Source organism: Mixophyes fleayi, chromosome 10, assembly GCF_038048845.1.
Source record: "Mixophyes fleayi isolate aMixFle1 chromosome 10, aMixFle1.hap1, whole genome shotgun sequence".
NCBI lineage: Eukaryota > Metazoa > Chordata > Amphibia > Anura > Limnodynastidae > Mixophyes > Mixophyes fleayi.
The window spans coordinates 93,233,178-93,257,911 of NC_134411.1; the positions used below are offsets into that span (position 1 = coordinate 93,233,178).

Genomic DNA, 24,734 nt, shown 5'->3' on the forward strand with positions numbered 1-24,734 from the left:
TCTGCACATCTCACACAAAGATCATTTGTAACAGCAGCACATTGGTCACTTCATAGATTTTTTTCTTTAAAAAAAAAAAGTTACAGTTCATATATGAATCTATAATAGTTATTAAAGATAACGGTCATTTTAAGTAATTTACCTTTACTCAATATTTTATTCATTTTTCCTTGAGTATTCTATGACGGTTGCTTTTTGTACTGAATACAGTCAGGTAGGTTGTATTTTTGGGGGTTTCAACAGAAAGAAAAGTCCATAACCCATCAATTAGGTTTTATGCTTTATTTTAGTAAATTGGTTTTGTTTTCTTCTTCTTTACATACCCCGTACATCCTGAAGGCTCTCCAAAAGCATTTTTAATTTTTATCTTTTTTTCATTATCCTTTAATGTTTCGTTGCCATTCTGACCAAATATTGTCCTACCCCTGCCACTTCAAACTTCCATCACATCTGAAAATCTCTGTGCTGCTGTTAACATTGTTCTGCACCTCCACTAGTACAATGAGTACTCATCAAAACTGTATCTATAGATGCTTAAACTTAATCTCATGCAAAAGTAGGTCCCTTAGTTAGCAACCTCCCCTCAGCGATCAGCACCCCAACCCTGCACCTTCTGGTTTGTCCAGTTTTCTTACATTACCCTAATGATGTACAGAAGTAGGCAGCAAATTGGAAAATCGGATGGAAAGAGGACCATGATCTGCCTGTGTGCAGCAGGACATGATCCAGTGACTGTTTCTTCACCCGCGAGATGTGGCAGAGTAATGATCATGTTGGAACCACAACTTCCTGTCACCAAAATCATAGTAACCCTCACATCGCAGTTTTAAGATATGGAAACTTTATATACTTGGAAATGTTACGTCTTCTGTGGAGTTTGTATGTTCTCCCCGTGTTTGCATGGGTTTCCTCCAGGTGCTCCGGTTTCCTCCCACACTCCAAAAACATACTGGTAGGTTAATTGGCTGCTATCAAAATTGACCCTAGTCTGTCTCTCTGTGTCTGTGAGTGGGTGTCTATATTAGGGAATTTAGACTGTAAGCCCCAATGGGGCAGGGACTGATGTGACTGCGTTCTCTGTACAGCGCTACGGAATTAGTGGCACTATATAAATAAATGATGATGATGATGATGATGACGTCTTCACATCAACTCAGCTGACACTTTAGGGGTGACTCTTAAAGGATACCGTTATAGTTCTCTTACCTGTCTGTATTACCCAGTATTATCTTATTGTTTGTTCCCAACTGTAAAGCGCTACGGAATTTGCTGGTGCTATATAAATAAATGTTTATGATGATGATAGTACCCCAATTTAATATAATCAAACACTGTACTTACCTGAACTGAAAACAACAACTCCAAATTGGTTTAATTGAACTTTTATTCTGCCTTCAAATAAAAACCTTTAATTTTCAGGGTACTCCAAAAGAATTACAATGCTGTTCTTTGTACAAGTACAAAAAGAAAAAGAAAAAAAAAACAAACAAACGCTGATCCTTAGTCCAAAGACGTCAGGAAAACTCAATGTAAAGCATCGTCTACAATGGTTTTTGCATTTCCACAGGCTTGTGACACATTACAAAACTTCCCTTTGTTCAAACACTTGAGTTCCCCCGATCTCATTATGATCATGTCACCAAAACTTCAGCTTTTCAGTCAGTCAGTCATACTTCAACAAAAACATTTACTGTGGTGTCGGCTTGACCAACCTGTGGCTCGCCAGGTGTTGAGAAACTACAAGCCCCAGCATGCCCTGCCAACCATCAGCAGGCTATCGACTGGCAAAGCATGCTGGGGATTGTAGTTTCCCACCTGGAAAGCCACAATGTGACCAGAGGCCGGCTGTAGTGCTACGAACGTTGGGAGAACATGAATAGTAAATGATCACACTGTGCGTCAAGTCAGCTACTGTTAGTCGCAGGCGACCATTGTGTGCGCTTACTCAATAATCAGGAGACCGCAAGGTATTGATGTACTGAGTGCTAGAGACACCAATGAGGCTCGTGGTGCCTCTTGTGATGTCACAGACTCCTAGTGCATGGACAGAGATGATTGGTTTTGGGTACTTTGGTGGCACAGTAATGTGACGGACAGAATTTAAAAGCAAAAAACACAAATCCTGCAACAGTCCATTATGTTACAGCTACAATCATTTTGCACCTGTGCATCCTATTCATGTGTAGGAAGCAACTTTGGGCCACAAACTGCTAATGTAGAAGTATTATTCGGGCACCCTGAAGGAGTTCTAATCGCAGAACAATGACCGCTTAGAAAGCTTATACAGACAAACAGGTGCCGTGAGGATAAACATGGCTGCCAACATACATTTACATAAAACAAACACGTTTGTGACAAAATTATAACGGATCTAACATCAAGGGCATCGTTTTCACAAATTAAGCACAAGATATGTGAAGTGTTGGCCTTTGTAGATACAGCTACCCTATTTTTAAGTGCCATAATATGTACCTTTTATTCTGCATCTATACATTTCCATATTTAAGAGTGCTTAACTTCATTACATCTGATGAATGACAGGTTGTGTCACTACACCACTCCAGGCTCAATGGAACGTGGTCTTTGCCGTAATAGGAGGTTTGTGCAAAATCAAAGCAGTTTAAAGGGGTCTACGTCTCTGGTCATCTTACAGCACACATGGCAACGCCTGCTTCAAACTAAAATGACTCAATGAATGAGGTGGAGAAAATGACAGAGAAAAACAAATCCATTACTTATGGCTAGTCCACTGTTCAACATTAACCAAACTAAACCAGTAAGACAGACAGGAACCCAGCACAACTCCACGGATCACAAAACTGAACATTCCCCAATGGATAAAAGGTCATCACAATCTGCTTGAGATGCATATTGTGGGGCACATTTTGCAATGGACTAAAAATCAGGTATCAAAAAAACCCACTGCACAAACACAGAGACTTTCATCCATCGTAAGGGTCTTGAATGTATTCTCTAAGGTGTAACTAATTCCTGCCCCTTACAGACACCATATACTCCTGTCTGTACATGAACTGCTGGCAGTAAGTATTGTGCATTAGCCTACAGAAAGGCAAAGACCGTATAGTACTTGAATGATGGTACTTTAATTCCTTTTGGGTTTTTTTCTCTAAACAAGTTTATTTTAACGCTTTGTAACTAATTAAGCACAAACAAGCAAATTAAACTTTAAAACCCCATTACATTTCTGGATCCCTTTTTAAGTAGACAACATGCCCCTGTTCGATAATAAGTTAGCGATTGTAATGTAGGAGGCAAACATAATGGCTGCTAGTACAGGAGGCTTGGAAGCGGTTCAACATACGAGGTGTTGGCTTTAATCTCCACTATGATTGGTAGAAACTATTCAGACAGAGGGATATGTTCTCAGCTGTGCTATGTAACAACACATGTAAGTTCACTAGAATATCGTTTCAACTGCACGTATTTCAATGTAAAACTTTCACTGAAGACTAGAAAAGGGGTTTCAGGAATAGAAAAACAAATAGCCTCAGTTTTATTTCCCACTGATATGTTACAAGACAAAAAACAAAAAAAAAACAAAAAAATAGCAAAAACATCTACTCAGTACAATCCACCATTAAAGTATATCCAATGGAGGTGGCCAACTTCGAAGCCAAAACGCATCAGCGGAAAAGAGATCGTTCTGAGATGTGCACAATTTATGAAAGTTTAGAGCTAAAGACTGGTACAAAGTTTAACACTTCAAAATATGCATTTTTATCTCTGCCTATAGAAAATGTGTACATCTAATGGAAGCATTTAAAAAAAAAAAAAAGAAGAAAAAAATACCTATTGGCCCATAAAGATATAGACTTGTACATCCTTATTACACGTGCTGAACACAAAAAAAAAGTTTTTTTTCTCTTTCTTTTACAGCTATACAAAGCTCTGCATTTCTTTGGCAGTGGGGTATTATGCAATTTCACAACTATATAAAAGTGTCCTTTGCATATGAAACAGTATTAAGTTTAGTTTTGTTGTTTGTACTGTATCCAACTTAATGTGCTGCTATTAAGAGTTGGAGATCTTGGAAGGTGTATAAAGAACTCAAGTGGCAATCACAAGGTGGTTGGGTGGGGGAAAAAACATTGCCCCTTATATAAAATATAAAAGAAAGAAAACCTTCAGATCAGCAAACCTCACAGTATAAACGGCATTCTGAATAATTCTCCCAATAACTTTGTGGTTTAAAAAAACAAAACTAGATGGAGAGAAGGAGGGGGGGGGGGGGGGGGGGGGGAGCACTCAAATTTCACCGTATTGCCCCTTTTCTTGTTGAATACATACCAAAATTACTTCAGTCTATTTCAAATATATTTAATGCTCAACATTTTCAAAAGATGGAATTTTATTTTTTTTTCAAAAAGAAAAATAAAATAAAATTGTAGGATTGACAATTATTCCAAGTCCTTTAGTGTTGCAGGGACCGCGGAATGTAATAAATGCAGGACCCCACCGCACTGAAGAAGCTCCACAAGGCAGTCATCCACCCCCCACCCCCAGTGCTGGTGACAAGATGTACAGCAAGTTAAACTTCATTCTTCACAAAAGACGGAAAACAAGTTCTCGGGACCGCGAATATTGTTTGTTTTTGTTTAAAAAGCTTTGTCTGCTTCTATGCAGCCACCTTGTTGTCTTTCTGCAAGAGACAAAAAAAACAAACAACAAAACATTAAAACACAATGGTAAATTGGTACAGTAATTTCTACCCAACCAAGCAAAACTTTCCTATATAAAGGTATAAAATATAACACACACACTCTGTTCTCTGCTAGAAGGTCCTGTCTCAGTCAATAGCGCACATTTGGACAAGTGGTCTATTGTTCATATTACTAACATCTAATAAGAAGGTGTAGGTGTGTGGGTGTACTGTATTGTCACTCTTAAGACGACCAGTCACGGCACAAATCTGTGGCATGGCCCATGATCCACGGTCAAAGGCCAATATGGCGAAACGCGCAAGAAACGCTTAATACAGTTTGAGCTGAGCTTCAGATCTCTCCGAGCATCCCAGGGGCCTGTTAGTGTGGTCAGACCATGGAGAGTACACAGCGCCTAATAGTAGTATCTTCCAACAACTGCCAGATGTTATGGAAGCGCTCTCCTCACATCTTGTCCTATCTAACGCTGGTTACGGGCTAATATAGATACAGGTTTCCCGAGTACGTGGAACTTGCTGAAGGTGAACTCACCCTGTACTCATAGTCTGCAAATTCTCTTCCTCCACGTCCTCCTCCTCTGTAGCCGCCACGAAAACTTCGAGGGCCCCCAAATCCACCGCCTCCAGGGCCTCTCCTCTCACCACGGCCTCTACCACCACGATACCCCATGCCCCCTCCTCTACCTCTGTAACCCCCGCGGCCTCTATTTGACCGCAGAGGAAGTCCAAATGTCTCTGCATTAATCCTCCTTTCTTCTGCCCACGTGGGTCGTCGATCTCTAACAGTGAGAACATAGGGAAAAACAAAAAACATTTAACACGTGCGTTATACTTACAAATCCACAATGCAGACACCAGCAACCGAATCAATATCACAGTAATTTGAATCCCAAAAAATTAGATTGATAATTTAAAGCAAAACAGGTGCTGAAATAAAGCGATCCTGGGTCACAGAACAGAATCAATGTCTTCTGCTCTAGATTAAGTTCTCAGCAGATAGCTTGTGACTAGCAATGCATGCTGGGATATTTAGTTCCATGACAATCAGTCTGCTCTGAATCTTTATATGGCAGTTAATAAACTAAATGTACAGGGAGGTGGGGTGGGCTACACTAAGTCCTTTATAAGGCAGCTATGCCATGACCAGAGCTTTTTCCCAGCAATTGCCAATGCAGAACATTTTTCACCTGTTGTCGTCACAAGAGATGTTGTCGAAGAAAGATTTGGTTTTGTCGTAATAACAGCTGGCCGGCACCTCCTCCTCCTCCACGTTCCCTTCACTGTTCTGCGTGTCTACTCCAGAGTCCGCCTTGTCCTCCCCATTCACTGGTTTCTCTGGCTTGTCATCTACAACGCAAGCAGAAACATGGACCGCAGGATTAGTGAGCAACACACACATGTACAGGAAAGGTCCAGATTACGGTAAATGGCCAAACCCTGAAATAGATTTAATCACAAGCTTTTTTTTTCTTTTTTTCCCCAAGATTGGATGATTATACTCATTTGCTGCAATAAGTTCCTTAAAAAATGTAGAATACACAGAATTTATTATAGGAATCCAGGAACCTTTTCGCAGTTATTCTATACCTCTCAACACAGCGATTGCCAGGCTCATTCATTAGCCAAACAGTAGTTCCCACCCCTAGCGCCACTGTTGTCTCAGGAACAAGTGCCAATTGGCTCCCCTGGCATGATCTGCAAGAGCACAGTCTCTACAGACCCCTCTACATGTGCGTCCCCCAACAGCGCGTTACAAAGAAAGCCCCAACACAGAGATTTATCAGAACGTAACTGGATAATGTAACAGATGGTTTATTCTGCACAAATGACTGTCTGTTGTATGCAGACTACAGTTGCTCACATAAGGAATAAGCTCATAGTACATACCGTTACAGGGGCATTTTTAGGTTATGTTGACAGTTACGTTTTTTAAAACCGGCCACATTGGAGCAGGTTAATCTCAAGAACACCCACCTTTTAACTTTAATTTATTGTGAAATTCCCTGTCGATATCCTCTTTGTTGAACTGCGCGTTCGCACTCTCAAAGTCAAAGTCTTTTTCAAACTTCATGGGGCCGTCTCGCCGGACGTTAAATCTTCCTCGTCCCCCCCGATGGCCGCCACGACCCCTCCTAGGCGGAGGAGCAGCTAGAGGGACTGGAAAGAACAATTTCCTATCAGGGTGACTATAGGCAAATACTGTTACAGGAAACCACCAAGTAGAGTGTTTACTGGATCCTGCCAGGCTTAGACACTGGCATTACAGCAAGGGTGGCATGTGAGGATACATTATACTGTACTTGTTTTGCAGAGATTGCACTGGGTGTTATGTGAGGGCAAAGTTATAGCAGTGATAAAATAGGCTTCGGTGAAGGAAGGCTACGTTTAGTTAACTCATGGCAAGTGTGAGGACCGGCATACGATGCCCAAATGCAGGCTGAATTCTGTGCATCCTCCCTCACCTGCTTGTCTCCTGCTGGGATCCGGTTTATCGATCCTGAGAAGGTCTATGTCGGGCCTTGGTGCTCTGTGGGCTTCAACTATCAAACAAACAATGTGTGAGGTATAAGTTAGCTGCAGGACGGAGGGTGGTGCAGACAGAAGATCGACTGCTCACCTTTTCTTTGCTCTTGACTCTCGAACGTCCTTTGGCTTGTGGATGGCAGAGATCTAGAAGTTGCCGGACTTCTCCTGCCTAATGCCGATACTACAGGCGCCTGCACTGTGGGAGCAGTCTGCACACCTTGCTCCAGCGTGGGACTCTTCCGTAACGGGTCTAGCAGAGGACTCGAGCGCCCTGGAGACAGACAATGAAACTTCCGCTCCAATGAACCATTGACTTGCAGGCCTAGAAGATGCATCATTACTAAACCCAAATCCCTGCTAGTAGAGAAACATCTCCATCTATGGCTCCTCTTATAATACATATTGGATTGTCCCAAAGACAGCTTAAGGTCCAGTAAAAATTAACTCACATCCCCCATTATGTCCAGCCCCCACCTTCGCTGATGTGCAGGGCTTCACCGATCATCCCTGCCGGAGCCAACAGGTGGACTGCCCACCCAAGTAACAATGTTAACCTAGCAGGGCTTGGGAGTTATTCTATGCACAGTGGTTGGAGCAGAGGCATATTTTTATGTTGGAGTTTACAGGTCCTTCAATTATGATGAATATTTTCCTCGTTTACTTAAATGTTTTAAATAACAGACATTTGGTGGATTGAACAAATATTCATAAAGCGGCGGTTTATCAATCTCTAGGAACAAGAAATCACTAAGGCCCAAGTCTCTAATGGATCGATAAGCGGCATTCTGAATATTGGCTGTGCCCACAGACTGGCTGCTCCATGCTGGGCAGGTGCCCTGTAATGAGGATTTAAGACCCATCTTTAACATCGAACATTTTATTCAATCAACGATGTTAACGTTGTAAGTATATATTACCAAACAGAACAACATTTATTTTTTTAATCTTTATGGTTAAATAGAGAAAGAATAATAAACGTCTCAACAGTAACCTTGGGATAATTGTGTTTTCAGAGTGCTCGTCTCTTGAGTAAAAGAAGAGACCACAGTTCCTCCTGGGGGTAGTGGAGCACTAGCGGCTGCTTCTTTTCCGAATGAGGTCAGGGAGTTCCCGGCTTTTGAGAAAAAAAAAAAATAGGAATAGGAAATGCCTTAATAAAATGTTGTATCGTACATCAAACCAACTAGTGCAGCGCAGGTACAAAGAACATTACTTTAAGGTGCACCTTCCACCAAATAGCCACGAAGGGGTATCCTAACAGCATGGTAAGACTGACCAGATTGTTTTCTTTAACATAATTATTTTATTTTTTGTCTGACATGCAGTCCCATTGCCTGTTCTTAAAAGAGGTATCCGACACACCAATGTATCTATCTGATCAGCCTAACAGAACCACAGAATAACGATCATCAACTTAAATGAAGCCTAAAGCTATCCATACCAACAAGAACACAAGAGTCAATCATAAGTTATTCAGCTCTAGGGGAATGACCAGGAGGGACAATGCGCTATAACTATATAGATAGTAAGGTCATACAATTGGTGGACTCCCACCATGACCGGTGACTTTTTGGGAGTTTGTCTTGTAAGAGGATATATTTTCTATTGACTTTAGATGGCAGAATGATCAAAATAAGCATCATACCAACTCCAACAGCTCCAAACTGCTGAGGCACCAGAGAGCTGGAGTTAAACTGGCTGTACGCCGGCATCCGGCTGAACGGAGCGTAGGAGCTTACGGTCTGGAATGAAGACGATGCAGAAGACCCTAGCGAAGACTGGAGAGGAAACAATTTTAATATCATACATAAACATGCACGCTTTACATAGAAACCTCTTCACAGCCAAAGTTGTCCCAATTTTCCCCAACAGATGGTCAGACCAAATTTCTATTTATTTTAGTATCTTCTAGAGAGAAATTGCGCCCTCTTGTGGTAGTACAGTGAAAGACCTTTATTTTACTTGGACTATATAGTGACAGGAAAAAGAAAATAAAAGGAGATTTCTCCTCAGCATGGAAAGTGTTACATCTACCTGGTGCAGAGCCAATAGGAGTTCAGCCTCCTGCACACACTGATGTTTCACCATCTGTCAGTGACCATGATTACATGGAACCCCGGTATTCTGTTCAGAGTAGGCCGCACTTTTCTGAACCAATAAATAACCTATATTTCTGCCAGTTGCACAGCTAGTAGTGAGCTAAGGGACAGTGAAGGAAGCCTCTTATAACATAACTAAAGAGGAGATTCTGTGTAAAGAGAAATGGACCACATTCAAATGAAGATAGTCACACAGATTTGGCTGAAGGACACTCAGGGGTCTGACATACCGGACGGTCACACACAGCAATACACACCTGGACTATAGCGGGGTCTTGAGGTAAAGAGCACTGGGGTTTAGGGGGTTCACACACGGTGAGATCCTTAATATCACTCCCCCGGAATATAATGTACTCAAACACTTCATCTCGAGGAGGAATAGGTCGGTCTGTTGGTCGGTCCTCTGTCCCAAATGAACGGACTAGAAGAATAAAAAAAAAATACTTGTTAGAATAAGTGTCGATGCGGAATGTTTAATAAACTTGTCACTGTAGTGCTCCAGCCATCACGGCTTACATAATGCGCTTAGCTATAACTGCTCAGCACCAGTGTTTAAACTCTTTAAAAATATAGGAAACTTTTACCAAAAAGTAAACTTCCAGCATTTATTAGGAGAGCAGGCAGCACAAACATCACTGAAAACATAGGATATGGAAAATAAAGAAAACAAACAAGGTTTATAGCCTTCCATTAAAAAATTAACAATACACAACAGAAGTGACCGTAAAGACGAGTTGGACTTGTATTAATATACAACCAATCTCCAAAGCTGCACCCACGCAGCGCCTTTGGGGCTTGATCAGGATTCCCCGTTCACAAAACGTTGAGCGATATGAACATCTGCAGAACCGGTATCATTCAGTCATGCCTCTATTTTACATTCATTATATTATTGTCATGGACTTGTAATGCGCCACAGTGCTCCGCAGAGCTGGACAGTGGGAAAAACAGGACATAATGGAGACAAAATAAATACAGATATGAAAATAAGGGTAGGGAGGACACAGCTCATTACAGAGTTTAGATTCTAAGGCATATGTCCCATCAAGCTCTGTCACTCAGCAGGGGGCGCCATGTTATACAGGGGCATAGTAACTGGAATGCCGGCTCCCAGCTCTGTGACCTCTATAAGATCCCTATAAGATACTGACCCGACAACGTGGGAGGAGCTTCAGCCACCCGTAACGGAATGCGGAGGGTAATAATTTAACAGTACAGCAGTGAAATGAACAGGTTATCATTAAACAATGCATGTCACCATTAATGACTCCATCTGAAAGGGTCAGGTGAGGGAGTTTCATGGTCCTTTAACTAGGGAAAATCAGTCCTTAAAAGTGGTTTCCACCTTCAAATATGAATTTTACTTAATCTACTCACTTCCCAATAATAGCACTTTAGTGGGGATCCTTCCGCTGGCACCCCTGCCTTTTACTGTACATATAGCGGTATTCCAACACCCACATACAGCCAGGACCTCTGCAGGTCATCTCCACGGTACACAGGCTATAAGGCTTTCACTTAGGGACGCAGAGTCTGATCTTTCAACAGGACTGTACTATTGAGGGGCTTTAGTACGAACACAATTTCTAATGGTAAATCCCTTCAGGGTTAATATTAATTTATTTCTACATCTGAAAATTTTCTCATCACATTCTGTACAGAAAGTCTTCTCACTATTGACCCATCATAAATCAGGGTCACCTTCAGAACATCTTAACTATTTTGCTTATTACTTTATTAATCTTTTGTCAAATTATGCTACTTTACCAGATAGCAATGCTTTAATTGGACAAACGAAAAAAAAAAAACCCAGAAGGGAGAATCTCTCCACAATGACTATTACCACCCAAACCATTTTTAAAGCTGTCCCATATGATCTAAATCGGTGTTAGAAGTGGGATATTGTACCTCTTATACCACTTCATACTGCCGCCCCGGCAATATCCCAGGTTGTTAACCCGGGATATTGCCGGGGCACAGGGCAGTATAGATGAGAAGATTCCCGGGTCGGGCGGGTTCATACTGCACCTGCCCGACCCGGGTTTTACAAAAAAAAAAAGTGTAAAAAAATGTTTTAATTAAAAAAAAAATACATATCAAATGTTTACTTAACTTATTTTCAGCCAGCGGTGTCTCCGGTGCGTTGCCGGCTGTCAGGGGGACCTCTGGGTACTAAAATGACGTCATTTATAGTCCATTAACGGCAACGCACGGAGACACCGCTGAATGAAAATAAGTTAAGTAAACATTTGTTATGTATTTTTTATTAATTAAAATCTTTTTTTTTTTTACAGTATGAATGGTGAGACCCGGGAATTACACGGGTTGCACCATTTATACTGCAGGCAAGCGGGGTCCAACCCGGGAATTACCCCTCGCAAAATCCCGGGTCTAAGTCCCGGGATTTTAGACCCGGGATTTTGTGGTTGGACTATTCATACTGCACCAAGACCCGGGTTTTTCAGCGTGCCCCTGCAAAAACCCAGGTTTTTGGTGCAGTATGAATGGGGTATACCTGTACATTATAAGTCACAGATTAGTTATTTGAAAATATAAATGGCACAATGTGGCAGGACCCATATAATAAAGGCAACTTATAATACTCAAGTTTTCCTAATGAACACTGAAGTGAAGATATAACTCGCTAAGTATACACAAATACTATTTACAGTAGTTTATAACACACAAATGAGACTATTATGTGTAAAAATATTCATATCAAGTGTGCGACAGTACCGGCTACCAAGTGCAGCTAAAGTACAAATACTGTTCTCGTTGTCTTTCTATTAAACACCTTCTCCTATATGCAACGGCTTAAAATACCCTCATCTCCGTCTGCTCTACTCCAAGCTAACATACTTTACTTATCGGACATTTATTGTCCCATGCACACAACAAATAAAAATGGAGGCCCTTCAACTCTTGGGAATCCTCTGTATTAATGCCAGTGGACGTACCATATACTCTGGCTCCTAAATTCATCAATATTTAAATATAATAAAAAATGGCATTGTGTCATTAGACGTAATTGAACAGCACAAAACCAGTCATCACTTGCCCGCAGTAGGTTATACAGAGATTAAGATTTATGTAGGTTGAACATCTCGTTTTATTTTTGTTGTTCTGTAGGATCAGCACTGAAATATTATATCACAACACAATAGCACCAATACAAACTTCCAACATCTTTAATACATCTTACAGGAAATTTATACTATAACACAGCAGACAAATGTTGGTTTTGTTTCTAAACTGTACTAAAAAAAGAATCATTGTTTCAATGTATTTTAGGTCTAATCTGCCTGGATGTGATTACCAAACCAAGCCAATCTTTTCAATTAGCTCTTCGAGGGGATCAATACAAACATTGCATAACTCCTTTTACACACACAAAGAACAAGAGAACTGACTGGCTAGGTGTAGGGCAGAGCCCAATGTTGTGTGTTGGATGCAGGCTGTGTATCTTACCCTGGGCAGGTGGGCTATGCATCATTTATTTCTGCTGGAAGATATGAGGCTATTACCCACCAATGTCCAGAACTAAACCCTTGAAGATTTTGCAAGCCAAGCAGAAATGATTACAATAATCGCTTCTACATTTTGAACAACTTTACCAGACCTGAGGTCTACATTACAGAAAAAAAACCAAATTCACAATAAAGGGGCAGTTGTATCTGTTGACATAAAAATGTATTTTTTATGTAACTAAAGAAATTTGAAGTAGACTTAAGGGGGGGTATTCAATTGACGGCGGGATGGCCGAAAATCCCGCGCTCTAAAAAATATCCCGCCGTCAATTGAATACCCCCCAAATGGTGGATAGGGTTCAATATCAGAATAATGTTTTTATTGAATATTGCATTGAAATGAGACAAAGCTAAAAATAAATATGTAATTTGTAAGAAGTTGTTTATTGTATACAAACGCCCACTGAATTTTCAAGTCCTAAAAACAACAATTTTTTCTTTTCTTTTAATTTCTTAATTGGACCGCAAAATCACTTAATACAACGTTTTTGTGAATTCGGCCCAGTCTTTAGATGTTAAAGACTGGGGAGCAGGCTGTGGGTGTATACATAAGGTGTATGAAGTATACAGGGGAGCAGGCTGGGGGTGTATACACATAGGGGGTAAATCTAGGATACAGAGGAGCAGGCTGCAGGTGTATACACATAGGGGGTATATATAGGACACAGAAGAGCAGGCTGGGGGTGTATACACATAGGGGTTTATATAGTATACAGAGGAGCAGGCTGGGGGTGTATACACATAGGGGGTATATATAGGATACAGAGGAGCAGGCTGGGGATGTATACATAGGGGGTATATATAGGATAAAGAGGAGCAGGCTGGGGGTGTATACACATAGGTGGTTTATATAGTATACAGAGGAGCAGGCTGGGGGTGTATACACATAGGGGGTGTATATATAGGATACAGAGGAGCAGGCTGGGGGTATATACACATAGGGGGTATATATAGGATACAGAGGAGCAGGCTGGGGGTGTATACACATAGGGGGTATATATAGGATACAGAGGAGCAGGCTGGGGGTGTATACACATAGGGGGTATATATAGGATACAGGGGAGCAGGCTGGGGGTGTATATAGTATACAGAGGAGCAGGCTGGGGGTGTATACACATAGGGGGTTTATATAGTATACAGAGGAGCAGGCTGGGGGTGTATACACATAGGGGGTATATATAGGATACAGAGGAGCAGGCTGGGGGTGTATACACATAGGGGGTATGAGGATACAGAGGAGCAGGCTGGGGATGTATACATAGGGGGTATATATAGGATACATGGGAGATGTATACATAGGGAATATGAGGATACAGAGGAGCAGGCTGGGGGTGTATACACATAGGGGGTATATATAGGATACATGGGAGATGTATACATAGGGGGTATATATAGGATACATGGGAGATGTATACATAGGGGGTATATATAGGATACATGGGAGATGTATACATAGGGAATATGAGGATACAGAGGAGCAGGCTGGGGGTGTATACACATAGGGGGTATGGGGGTATATAAAGGATACAGAGGAGCAGGCTGGGGGTGTATACACATAGGGGGTATATATAGTATACAGAGGAGCAGGCTGGGGGTGTATACACATAGGGGGTATGGGGGTATATATAGGATACAGAGGAGCAGGCTGGGGGTGTATACACATAGGGGGTATATATAGGATACAGAGGAGCAGGCTGGGGGTGTATACACATAGGGGGTATATATAGGATACATGGGAGATGTATACATAGGGGGTATATATAGGATACATGGGAGATGTATACATAGGGAATATGAGGATACAGAGGAGCAGGCTGGGGGTGTATACACATAGGGGGTATATATAGTATACAGAGGAGCAGGCTGGGGGTGTATACACATAGGGGGTATATATAGTATACAGAGGAGCAGGCTGGGGGTGTATACACATAGGGGGTATATATAGTATACAGAGGAGCAGGCTGGGGGTGTATACACATAGGGGGTATGGGGGTATATATAGGATACAGAGGAGCAGGCTGGGGGTGTATACACATAGGGGGTATATATAGTATACAGAGGAGCAGGCTGGGGGTGTATACACATAGGGGGTATATATAGTATACAGAGGAGCAGGCTGGGGGTGTATACACATAGGGGGTATATATAGTATACAGAGGAGCAGGCTGGGGTGTATACACATAGGGGGTATGGGGGTATATATAGGATACAGAGGAGCAGGCTGGGGGTGTATACACATAGGGGGTATGAGGATACAGAGGAGCAGGCTGAGGTTATGGGACATTTGGGGCTACAAGTTACACAGTCCCGGCGCTTCCATGTTTGTTATTGTGACAGCCGGGCCCGGATACAGCTCCGCCTGTCACCACCGGCCCCCTCCCCCCCAGGGAGCACACAGAAGACCCCCCCCTCCCGGCCCAGCACAGGCCGCAGCCGCCCCGCTCTCCCGGTACCTTTGGCCAGGGCCACAGTGGAGTTCTCGGTGTCGATGGTGTACAGGATGCCCTCATATCTGATCTCCGCCTTGGAGATGAGGCTGATCTTGCTGCCGATGTACGGCGTCCCCCCGCTCATGGTGACTCCCCGGCCGGATGGATGCGGATTACGGACCCCCGGGTGCTGCCGTCCTCAGCTCTTCCTTCCTGCGTTCTCTGGACAAGGGCCTAAACTAACATGGCCGCCACTGCCTTCATGTTCCTGCGCTAGGTACGCCGGGAGCTGGCGCGTTGACCTCTCGCGAGATCTGGCTGGTTGGCGGATGTGATCTGCAGGCTGCCAACCAGCGCTTTAAAGGGCCAGAGACACCTACACATGAAAAACAGGTAAGTGAATGAGGGGCCAGATTCATTAAGGATCTTAAATGAAGAGGATCCTTATTTCAGTCTCCTGGACAAAACCATGTTACAATGCAAGGGGTGCAAATGAGTGTTCTGTTTTGCACATAAGTTAAATACTGACTGTTTTTTCATGTAACACACACATGTCAACTTTAAATTTCAGTGTACAAATAAGCTATCAAGTATTTGTGTGCTACATGAAAAAACAGTTTTTAACTTATGTGCAAAACAGAACACTCATTTGCACCCCTTGCATTGTAACATTGTTTTGTCCAGGAGACTGAAATAAGGATCCTCTTCATTTAAGATCCTTAATGAATCAGGCCCGAGGTTATCACCCTCTAGCATTGCATTGCTTCCAACCTGTCAACTTACTAAAAAATAACTTATTAAAATAAAACCCTTTTTCATAGGCTTAATAATGTAACTCAGTAGACTGTAGTAGTCACTTTTTTTTAACACAGCTTACTACACAAAGTCAGTTAGAGATATCACAACACACAAATAATAATGCACAGTTTGCATGTGGCTGACCAAATTGCACAGGTCACACTGCTTTTCAACCCATAGTTAAGTTGTCACTGAATAACCCTCAACTGTCCCAACTTTAGGGGACTGTCCCGCCTTCTCCGTAGGCAGGACATTTGTCCCAACTTGTAGGACTGTTGTAACAGAGTAATTGTGATCTAATGGGATTGGATTTTGACAGGGCCTGATTATCCAATAGGCAAATTAGGCTGTAGCCTAGAGCTCAAGGCTTTGAGGGCGGCGTAACATTTTTGGGGAGTTCAGAATTGTGACAGGGAGAGCTATGAACAGAAATTCATTTTATAATATAAGAAAATAGTTGTTCTCTAAAATAAAAAGAAAACATGACAAAAAAATGTAATATTTTAATCTTGTTGCATTCCAGTGGTAAAGGCTGAGTTCGATTCCCGACCATGACCTTTTCTGTGTGGAGTTTGTATGTTCTCCCTGTGTTTGCATGGGTTTCCTCCGGGTGCTCCGGTTTCCTCCCACACTCCAAAAACATACTGGTAGGTTAATTGGCTGCTATCAAAAATTGACCTAGTCTCTGTCTGTCTCCCTCTCTGTCTGTGTGTGAGTGTGTGTCTATATTAGGGAATTTAGACTGTAAGCTCCAATGGGGCAGGGACTGATGTGAATGAGTTCTCTGTACAGCGCTGTGGAATTAGTGGCGCTATATAAATAAGTGATGATGATGATGGGACTTGAGGATAAACGAGTAGGAGAGACAAGGATTATGGCAGGCACAGGTGTGACAGCCCCCCCCCCCCCCGAGTAACGCTTGGTCATGCCTCCATTTTGCTATACCGTTCAGATTTTAATGAAGACGCATTGATTGACAAAGGTTGCCATGATACTTTTAAAAACCAAGTGGAGCCGAGTTTCAAAAACACCGGAACATAACAATTCAGGGTGGTGAAGGAAGCTGAATCTTAAAGGACAATATAATTTTTACCTACCATGTATTAGCTTGGCGTGGAAGGTTGAGGGGGTGCTAGGAGCGTATTAGCCTAGGTCGGCCTGAACCCTTAATCAGGCTCTCGATTTTGATCAGTCAGGGTGGTCCCCACAAAGTTCAGTGGTCAGCTGATTGGCTGATCAAATCTGCATGTCAATGGTAATCTTTCGATATATTATATTTTTATTATAAGATATATTTCTGACTATTATTCAGCTTCAATGTTTTTAACAGAGAGATAATGTTTAAATTAAAGATTTTATGGGGGAATTGTATTTCTTTAGTGCATCATTATGAAAGCCCAGAGATTTAACACATATGCATATATACAACACAATCATTGCACAATATATATATATATATATATAGATATAGATATTTATATTACATATATATATTTATATATAAAAAATCTTTGCCATTTAAAACATTTTTCCATTGATATTCTTCTGCTGTTGCCATCCAGAAATGACAATCACATATGAATTATTGTTTGAAAGAATGCATATCCCCTCCAAAATATGTATGTATATATATATATATATATATATATATATATATATATATATATTGTTATGCATGTCTAGTTGCTATCTAGTAACGATTGTCGATTGCCGATGTGTGGTTCCAAAGCACAAAGTGATTTAATAGCCAAAAGTATCAGAATAACAAATCAGAATAAAATAAGTACAGCCGTTACTTATCGCAGGCGCTCTGGATCCAGTGAACAGTCATGCAGGTCTGAAGACTGTGGTCAAGTAGACTGTCCACTAAGCCCAGAGCTCCCACTTATATACAGTCAGTGAATACAGTAAAACAATGCAGATGATGTGGCTTGCTTCTATAGGTCCAGGCTTCAGGAAGGTCCAGTGTAATGCAGGTCATTGGCCAGTTTAAACCAAAATATCCAAAGGTGGGGGTCAGCTCTCCAGGGGATGCACTCCGATTTTCCCACTGAGAATCCAGTTTAAGCTAGTCTATTTACATTATACAGGCAGTATCATTTTAAACATTTATTCCCTAACATCGCTAACTAGAGTATGCAATGTGTGATTCCTTCGGCGAATGAACCGGACAACTGCGGATGAATAGGGGATTAAAATGATACTAAACATGACATATTTCCAGCAACCTGAACCTTTGATTTCACTAACATGTATATAACTTATAATATTACACATAAATAATACTACATTTCGACATAAATAACTATGTTTTAGACAGAAAATCAGCTGTATCGCCAGACCTTAATAAATAGATCCTTCAGGGCAGAGGCGTTCAAACCCACTTCTCAAGAACTACCAACAGGTCAGGATTTCTGGCTGTAGAAACAGGTGGGATAATTACTGACCCAGCCAAATAGATTAACCCACCTGCGCACGATTAAAGACATCCTGAAAACACGACCTGTTGGTAGCTCTTGAGGACAGAGTTTGCGCACCTCTGCCATAGTGGATGCAACAGTGAAAACAAGACAGTTTTGAAAATAGTTTTAACAAATTAAAGTTGGCGTCAGAATCAGGGCTACTGCTAACCAGCACACAGAGCGGGATCAACATCTGCCTGGTTTGCTTAATGATTGATATAGCCCACTCCAATCCTCACTCGACTACCCCAGAATTTGTCAACGATCTTTATTATTTTCCACTAAAACGTTATCGGTGTCTCCAATTGCTTTAACAACTTTAATTTGGTAGGCTAATTCAAACATCATTAAACTGCACGCAACAGCCAAACACCTGTCTTTGTGATGGTATTTTTGTAAAATCTCTTTATTTAGGCTCAAATGAGCAAAATTATTCTCCAGCAGTATCAACATGCCCCGTTAGATCATTATCGTGGAAGCAAAAACAGCTTTCATGGAAAAACCTTTTGTCCTGCAGCTTGTAAAATCGTACCGTTTATAGAGCCAATACATAATGACAAATATTGTGTTTTGCTGCAGCGAACAATTGTTTTTGTTTTTTTTTACCAACGTTTTGTATATTTCTTAATATTCATCTTGATAACTGATCAAAGGAAAACGATGCTTTAAAGTGAAACAAATAGCTGTTTAGCATGCTGTGCATGAAACAGTCTCCGGGACGGAAATTGTCTTGAAGCAAGTGTATAATTGACAGAAGTTCTCCTATTTTTTTTAAACCTGCCATGTATCCGTATCCTGTCAGAAAGCGAGGGCTTGTCACTTTAACTGCCTTTTGTATCTTCACGCTTGCTACAGGGCAAAAAATATATTCCTTTTTAGGGAAGATTAAGCCAGAAAAAGCTACATCTTCAATAATTTAATTCACCCCAGTCATCTAGATTTAGACAAATTGATATTGGCCCAGGACTATAGGAATGTAAATAAACAGTTCTTTCAGAATGACAGGAGGCAAACAATGAGACACACGGAACTCTGCAGTAGTTTATTAAGTTCTTCTCTTCCCAATATGTTCATTGTCAGAAATTCATTGCTGAGCGAGCTGATATTTAATTATTTGGAGAGACTATATCACCATAATTTAGCCGCAATGCTATTTTTTTTTTTTAACGTATCAACAACAAAACACCACGATGAAACATAATTAGGCGATTTTTTTTCCTTAGTGTAAATTACCCAGAATTTGACTTTTATTTTCTTGATATTTGTGAACTCAGAAAAATGTGATGATATTGTGAAAATGCCAATGAGTAACAAATTAGCAATGTTGTCATTGCTATTGTGTACATACTGTAGAGAGAGAGAGAGAGAACTAACATATGACGTTGAGCTATTCAAAAATAGGTTGTGTTTGTTGCAATGAGGCTATTTAGTATTCTGCAAATCTAACAGGTTTGGCACCAATGCACTGGGGTCATTGGCTAGGTAGGGTTGCAAGCAAGGCCTTGGTAGCGGATGGATAAATATAAACTTTTCATCAGTATATATAGGGATGGAATGTCCAGTCCATTGGTGGTATAAGTTTATTTAGGGTACTGCAGAAATAGGCTTCACTCTGTCTCAGCCATATACTTGTGACCATGTTTTCTGGCTTATTTTCCACTGTTAGTCCCCAGAGCCGGATTTAGACCTCATGGGGCCCTAGGCAAGATACTGGTTTGGGGCCCCCTCCCTGAAAAAATCCATAGCACTATAGTTTTTTAGCATAACATATACCCCTATTCAGGGGCTGGCTGGCAGACTTTAGCCTGGGGGGGGCAAGCATATAGCACTGGTCCATAAGTAGTGTCCCTTTTTAAAGGGTGGTCTCACCGCGGGCCCTCTGGGGACCGCTGGGCCCTAGGCAATTGCCTAGGTTGGCTAGTGGTAAATCTGGCCCTGAGTCTCATATTTCTCAAACTAGAACTTAGATCAGTGGTGTTCATTTATTTTTATTCTTTTTAGATGGGACCCAAGAGTCAGTGTGCTATTGTTCTGAGACCCAAACCATACCTCCCAACAGTTAGGGGGAGATTGAATTGCTGGCGATGTGGCACGCGGACATTGTGCCAGTCACATTGCTGGAAATTACGGTAGAAATCTCCACTTATTTTCAGAGGTGCGAGGAAAAGTGAGCAGAGATTTCTATCAAATCTCCCCTGCGTGGTGTCTCGTGGATGTTTCGGACACACCTCGCTGCTAATTGAATCTCCCCCTTAGAATCACTAAAGTAGGACACAATAAGCCCTGCCCCTCTTCTTCCCCAAACTCCACCCACAACTGGGCAAATTACATGCAAAACGCCACCCATTTTCGTGTTAAGCCCCAACCCGATGGAAATTATAGCATATATAACAATCGGGGGACCCTAAAAAAAAAATTGTTACCCCACTTGGTTGCACACCTTTGATTTAGATCTCAGCTTGAACAACTTATCCAAACCTCTATATAACGCAGGCCATTCTCAGAGACCGGCCACTCAGTCATGCACACGGCTGCAGAGTGTACTCTTCTGATCTCTTGGTATCTTTTAAAGCCACTATCTCTAGAAAGTACCATTAGCTACACAGAAATTTTGTAGATTGAAATATGGGTATCCTATAGCAACGGGCCTTGAAATCCAGCCCTAACCTTCCTTATTACTATCAACCACTGGTTCAGACCAATAGTGCCAAGATTCCAAATTGAAAAGTTGTGACACTTTAGGTCACGCCCCAGGTTGTACACGTCACTTAATTAATCTTCCCAGCCACACCCACAAGCATTTTCACCCCCCCCCCCCTCCCAAATTGAGAGCCTACTCTGCATTTCACCACACACAGATCAGTGCAGTGAAAATGCGACTGTTTCCAAAATGCATTATTTTGGAGTGTTTATTTTTTGAATTCCGTACCCCCCCCAAAAAAAACATATCTGTATTTAGACGTTTAATAATTACACGTCTGTTCATGGACCTAAAGCTGACCACAGTCACTAATATTCTATCTTTGGAGTTAATCCCTGAGAGACTGGAGGGGGGGGGGGGGGGGGCTAAATTTATCAAGCTGCGAGTTTGAAAAGTGAAGATGTTGTCTATAACAACCAATCAGATTGTAGCTTTCATTTGTAGAATGTACTAAATAAATGATAACTAGAATCTGATTGGTTGCTACAGGCAACATCTCCACTTTTAAAACTCGCTGGAAACTCCCAGCTTGATTATTTTATCTCTGGCTCTGCGTTCAGTTTGCCAGCAAATGTAGGTATCCAAATTGGACATTTGGTTTTCATATTGAAAAATCAGATCCAAAATCATATTGTCTGACAAAATCTTCACCTTAACACTTACTAAAACCTGCAACTGTGTGATTAACTTAGGAGGTAACTGCATTGACTATTCCCCCCCCCCCCCCTTGTCTCCACTTTGCCCATCCCCATTAGATTGGAAGCTCACAATAGCAGGGCCCTCTCTTCTCCTGTCTTCTTTCTCTACTCCCACCCCATACACCTGTCGTTATTGTACAACACTGTTTGTTACATACCGCATCTATTATGTCGTATGTACAATATTATGTACAGTATTATGATCAATTCCTACTATTCTTACATTAATACCATACTTGCCAACTTTCCCTGAATGTGAGGGAGACTCCCTGAACTAGGAGTGATCTCCCTCACGCCCTGAAGAGTCTGGCATTCTCCCTGATGCTGAGCCAGTACAAGACGTGGTTGGCTTCCCCATCTGTGGCATGATGACACAGTTCAGAAATTGTGTCCTATGTCCATGTATTGATGCCTATGGAGGTGGCTATTTTCATGGAGACCAAGATTTAATCAAAGACTGACAGGTAAGACAACATGACTTCAGTAATGGAGACAGAAATGTAAAAGACACTTCAGTCTCTAGAGATTCATTAGCTGCTTTTCTTTAAGGCATAATTGCCTACTCTCCCAGAATGTCCAGGAGACTCCCGCATTTCTGGGAGACCTCACGGGCTCCCGGGAGAGCAGGGCAACCTTCCGATTCCCGCCCCCGCAGTAGATAAGTGGCGGGGGGGGCTTAATGATGCAAATATCACGTCATCTTAGCCCTACCCCCTGCTGTAATTGGCCAAAATTGTGGCAATCGTTTAGGGGACGGGGCCAAAATGATGCGATTTGTCAAGCACCACCCCCGCACGCCAACCTCCCCTGGGATCTCCCTGAAGCCAACGAGGAAAAGTTGGCAAGTATGAATAATACTGCTTGAATTCCTGTATTTTGCCTGTTGGTCCCCTACGTCTCTGCAGTATTCTCTAATTCCCCATTACACGGCGCTGTGGATTTTAATGGCACATTCGAAATAAACAATAATAATAGTTACAAGATGTGTAAATACATTCATTAAAGTTGATTGTTAATTATGCTCATTCTTAAAGCTTTGCACTCGTGTATAATTCTGATATTCCAAAAAAGTATTCCAAGCAAATGGACTCTTGGAGTTCTGTGGAAGCACTGATCACGTGCATAGGAGGATTCAAGAATGCGGCGTTAAGCTCTGTTAAAAGAAGTGAGGACAAAGTAAGAGGTTTTTTGTTGGCTGGTAACGCTTCTTGTTTTTCAGCGCTTGTGTGTACGACTCCCAATCCATTCACAATAAGCAGCAGTATATTTTATTTGAAGGAAGTTTTGAGCTGAGATATATTTTATTAAAACACTTTGAAAACTTTGTTTGTGATTCCAGGCTTGGGTCATTAAATTATGCTGAAGGGCAAAGAAAGAATCTTTTTTTTTTTCTCGCTCATCAGCCCTGAGCTTCCCTGGATCCAGGACTGACAGATGAACAACACTGTTTTCTGATCTTTAAAGTGGAGCAATGTTCTAGGTAACAGTTATCCATGCACTAAAATCAAACTGTCCTTTTATCTGAATCCAAGTATGGCAAAATCCCCTTAATTGTATGCATTGTCTATACCGGAGGGAGGACACCCTGTAGCTCTCACGTTGTTGGGGTACTACAAGTACTATCATGCTCAGACAGCCTCAGCTGTATGTATCTTTGAGTATATACATTTATATTCAGAGAATGCCATTGAATTTTGCAAACTGAATACTGAGATCTTATAGTACGATTCAGGTTTGTTAAAATCCTGATTTTACATGATTGGCTCTCTAATATTTTCAGAAACAAATGTATATTATGCAAGCAGGGAATATTTCCTCTGATTGCGGAAAGGTAATATTGCTGGACTTCAATGGACTCCTGGGGATATATTTACTAAACTGCCGTTTTTAAAAAAAGTGGAGATGTTGCCTATAGCAACCAATCAGATTCTAGTTATCATTTATTTAGTACATTTTGCAAAATGACAGCTAGAATCTGATTGGTTGCTATAGGGAACATCTCCACTTTTTCAAACCCGCAGTTTAGTAAATATACCCCCTAATGTAAGTGGGAAAATGGGAGGAAATGAGGAAGAAGTCTGGGCCAAACTCGTCTACCTCTCTTTCCAGCTGAAGACATGGAGGTTACCCCAAACAGCCTACCCAGTTACTTGACCGGGATGTCGGTCCTGTAGGGGTTCCTGGGTTATGAAATGGGTTATTACACTGTTATGGGGAACATCGGGGCAGAGAGTCCGGTGGATGTGCATGGCATACATGATCCTTGGAATAACGTTGGCGAGTACAATATCCATGACACTTTGGGGGGGCACTTGGTTGCCCAGTCTGCCTCACTTAAGGGCAGACTGGGTCAGTTAAGGTCAGGAGGCTTATTGGTTGTCCTAGAAAAAAGTGGGTCCGTACTGATCGATTTGAGGGTACCACAGGGCCCTGGTCTAGATGGGTTCCCGGCCCAATGGGTTGTTACACCCTGGTTATGGTTGTCACCGGGACAGAGCGTGACTTGTGTAATATGGTTATTGGTTCATTCCCCCTGTGATCATGTGATCTGTCACAGGCAGAGCACATGATTGCAGGGGAAATGAATCCTGCACCCCTGCGATCGGATCCTGGTGCCTGGCTGTCACGGTGACATTGTCACGGTGACAGCCAGGCTGAAGACAGAATAGCGGAGACCAGCGGCGGGCCCCAGGTAAGTCTGTGCTGAGCTGTTGTACCGGGCCCCCTGGTGAGCCCGGGCCCGGTACAACAGTACCCCCCGTACCACCCTGATGGCGGCCCTGATCATCATCATCACCATTAATTTATATAGC

The 24,734-nt window shown here is 41.9% G+C and overlaps 1 protein-coding gene and 1 long non-coding RNA gene across 5 annotated transcripts in view; one reads left to right on the plus strand and one right to left on the minus strand.

Annotated features, from left to right (window-relative positions):
• Nucleotides 1-1,366: 1,366 nt before the first annotated feature.
• Nucleotides 1,367-15,555, minus strand: LSM14A (LSM14A mRNA processing body assembly factor). The gene is made up of 10 exons (XM_075189173.1): nt 15,287-15,555; nt 9,564-9,727; nt 8,853-8,985; nt 8,199-8,321; nt 7,299-7,478; nt 7,144-7,221; nt 6,656-6,838; nt 5,869-6,028; nt 5,214-5,460; nt 1,367-4,660 (listed from the first exon to the last, which is right to left on the minus strand). The coding sequence occupies exons 1-10, from the start codon at nt 15,405-15,407 to the stop codon at nt 4,637-4,639; spliced, it is 1,413 nt and encodes a 470-aa protein (XP_075045274.1). The 5' UTR covers nt 15,408-15,555; the 3' UTR covers nt 1,367-4,636.
• Nucleotides 15,523-24,734, plus strand: part of LOC142104484 (uncharacterized) — a 290,160-nt gene continuing 280,948 nt past the window's right edge. For 2 of the 4 annotated variants that reach the window (XR_012679573.1, XR_012679574.1), the window contains exon 1: nt 15,523-15,655. This is a non-coding gene — a long non-coding RNA (uncharacterized LOC142104484). The remainder of the gene's footprint in view (nt 15,656-24,734) is intronic. The other 2 variants (XR_012679572.1, XR_012679575.1) reach the window with 1 other exon arrangement.

Bases quoted from the DNA above. Each gene is read 5' to 3' on its own strand.
- LSM14A (XM_075189173.1), bottom strand. From the start codon at position 15,407: ATGAGCGGGGGGACGCCGTACATCGGCAGCAAGATCAGCCTCATCTCC. The intron at 8,986-9,563 runs GTGTGTATTGCT...TTTCCTCTCCAG, and splicing joins AAGACCCCGCTATAGTCCAG to TCTTCGCTAGGGTCTTCTGC. The intron at 7,479-8,198 runs GTTACTGTTGAG...GTCTGTCTCCAG, and splicing joins GAAAACACAATTATCCCAAG to GGCGCTCGAGTCCTCTGCTA.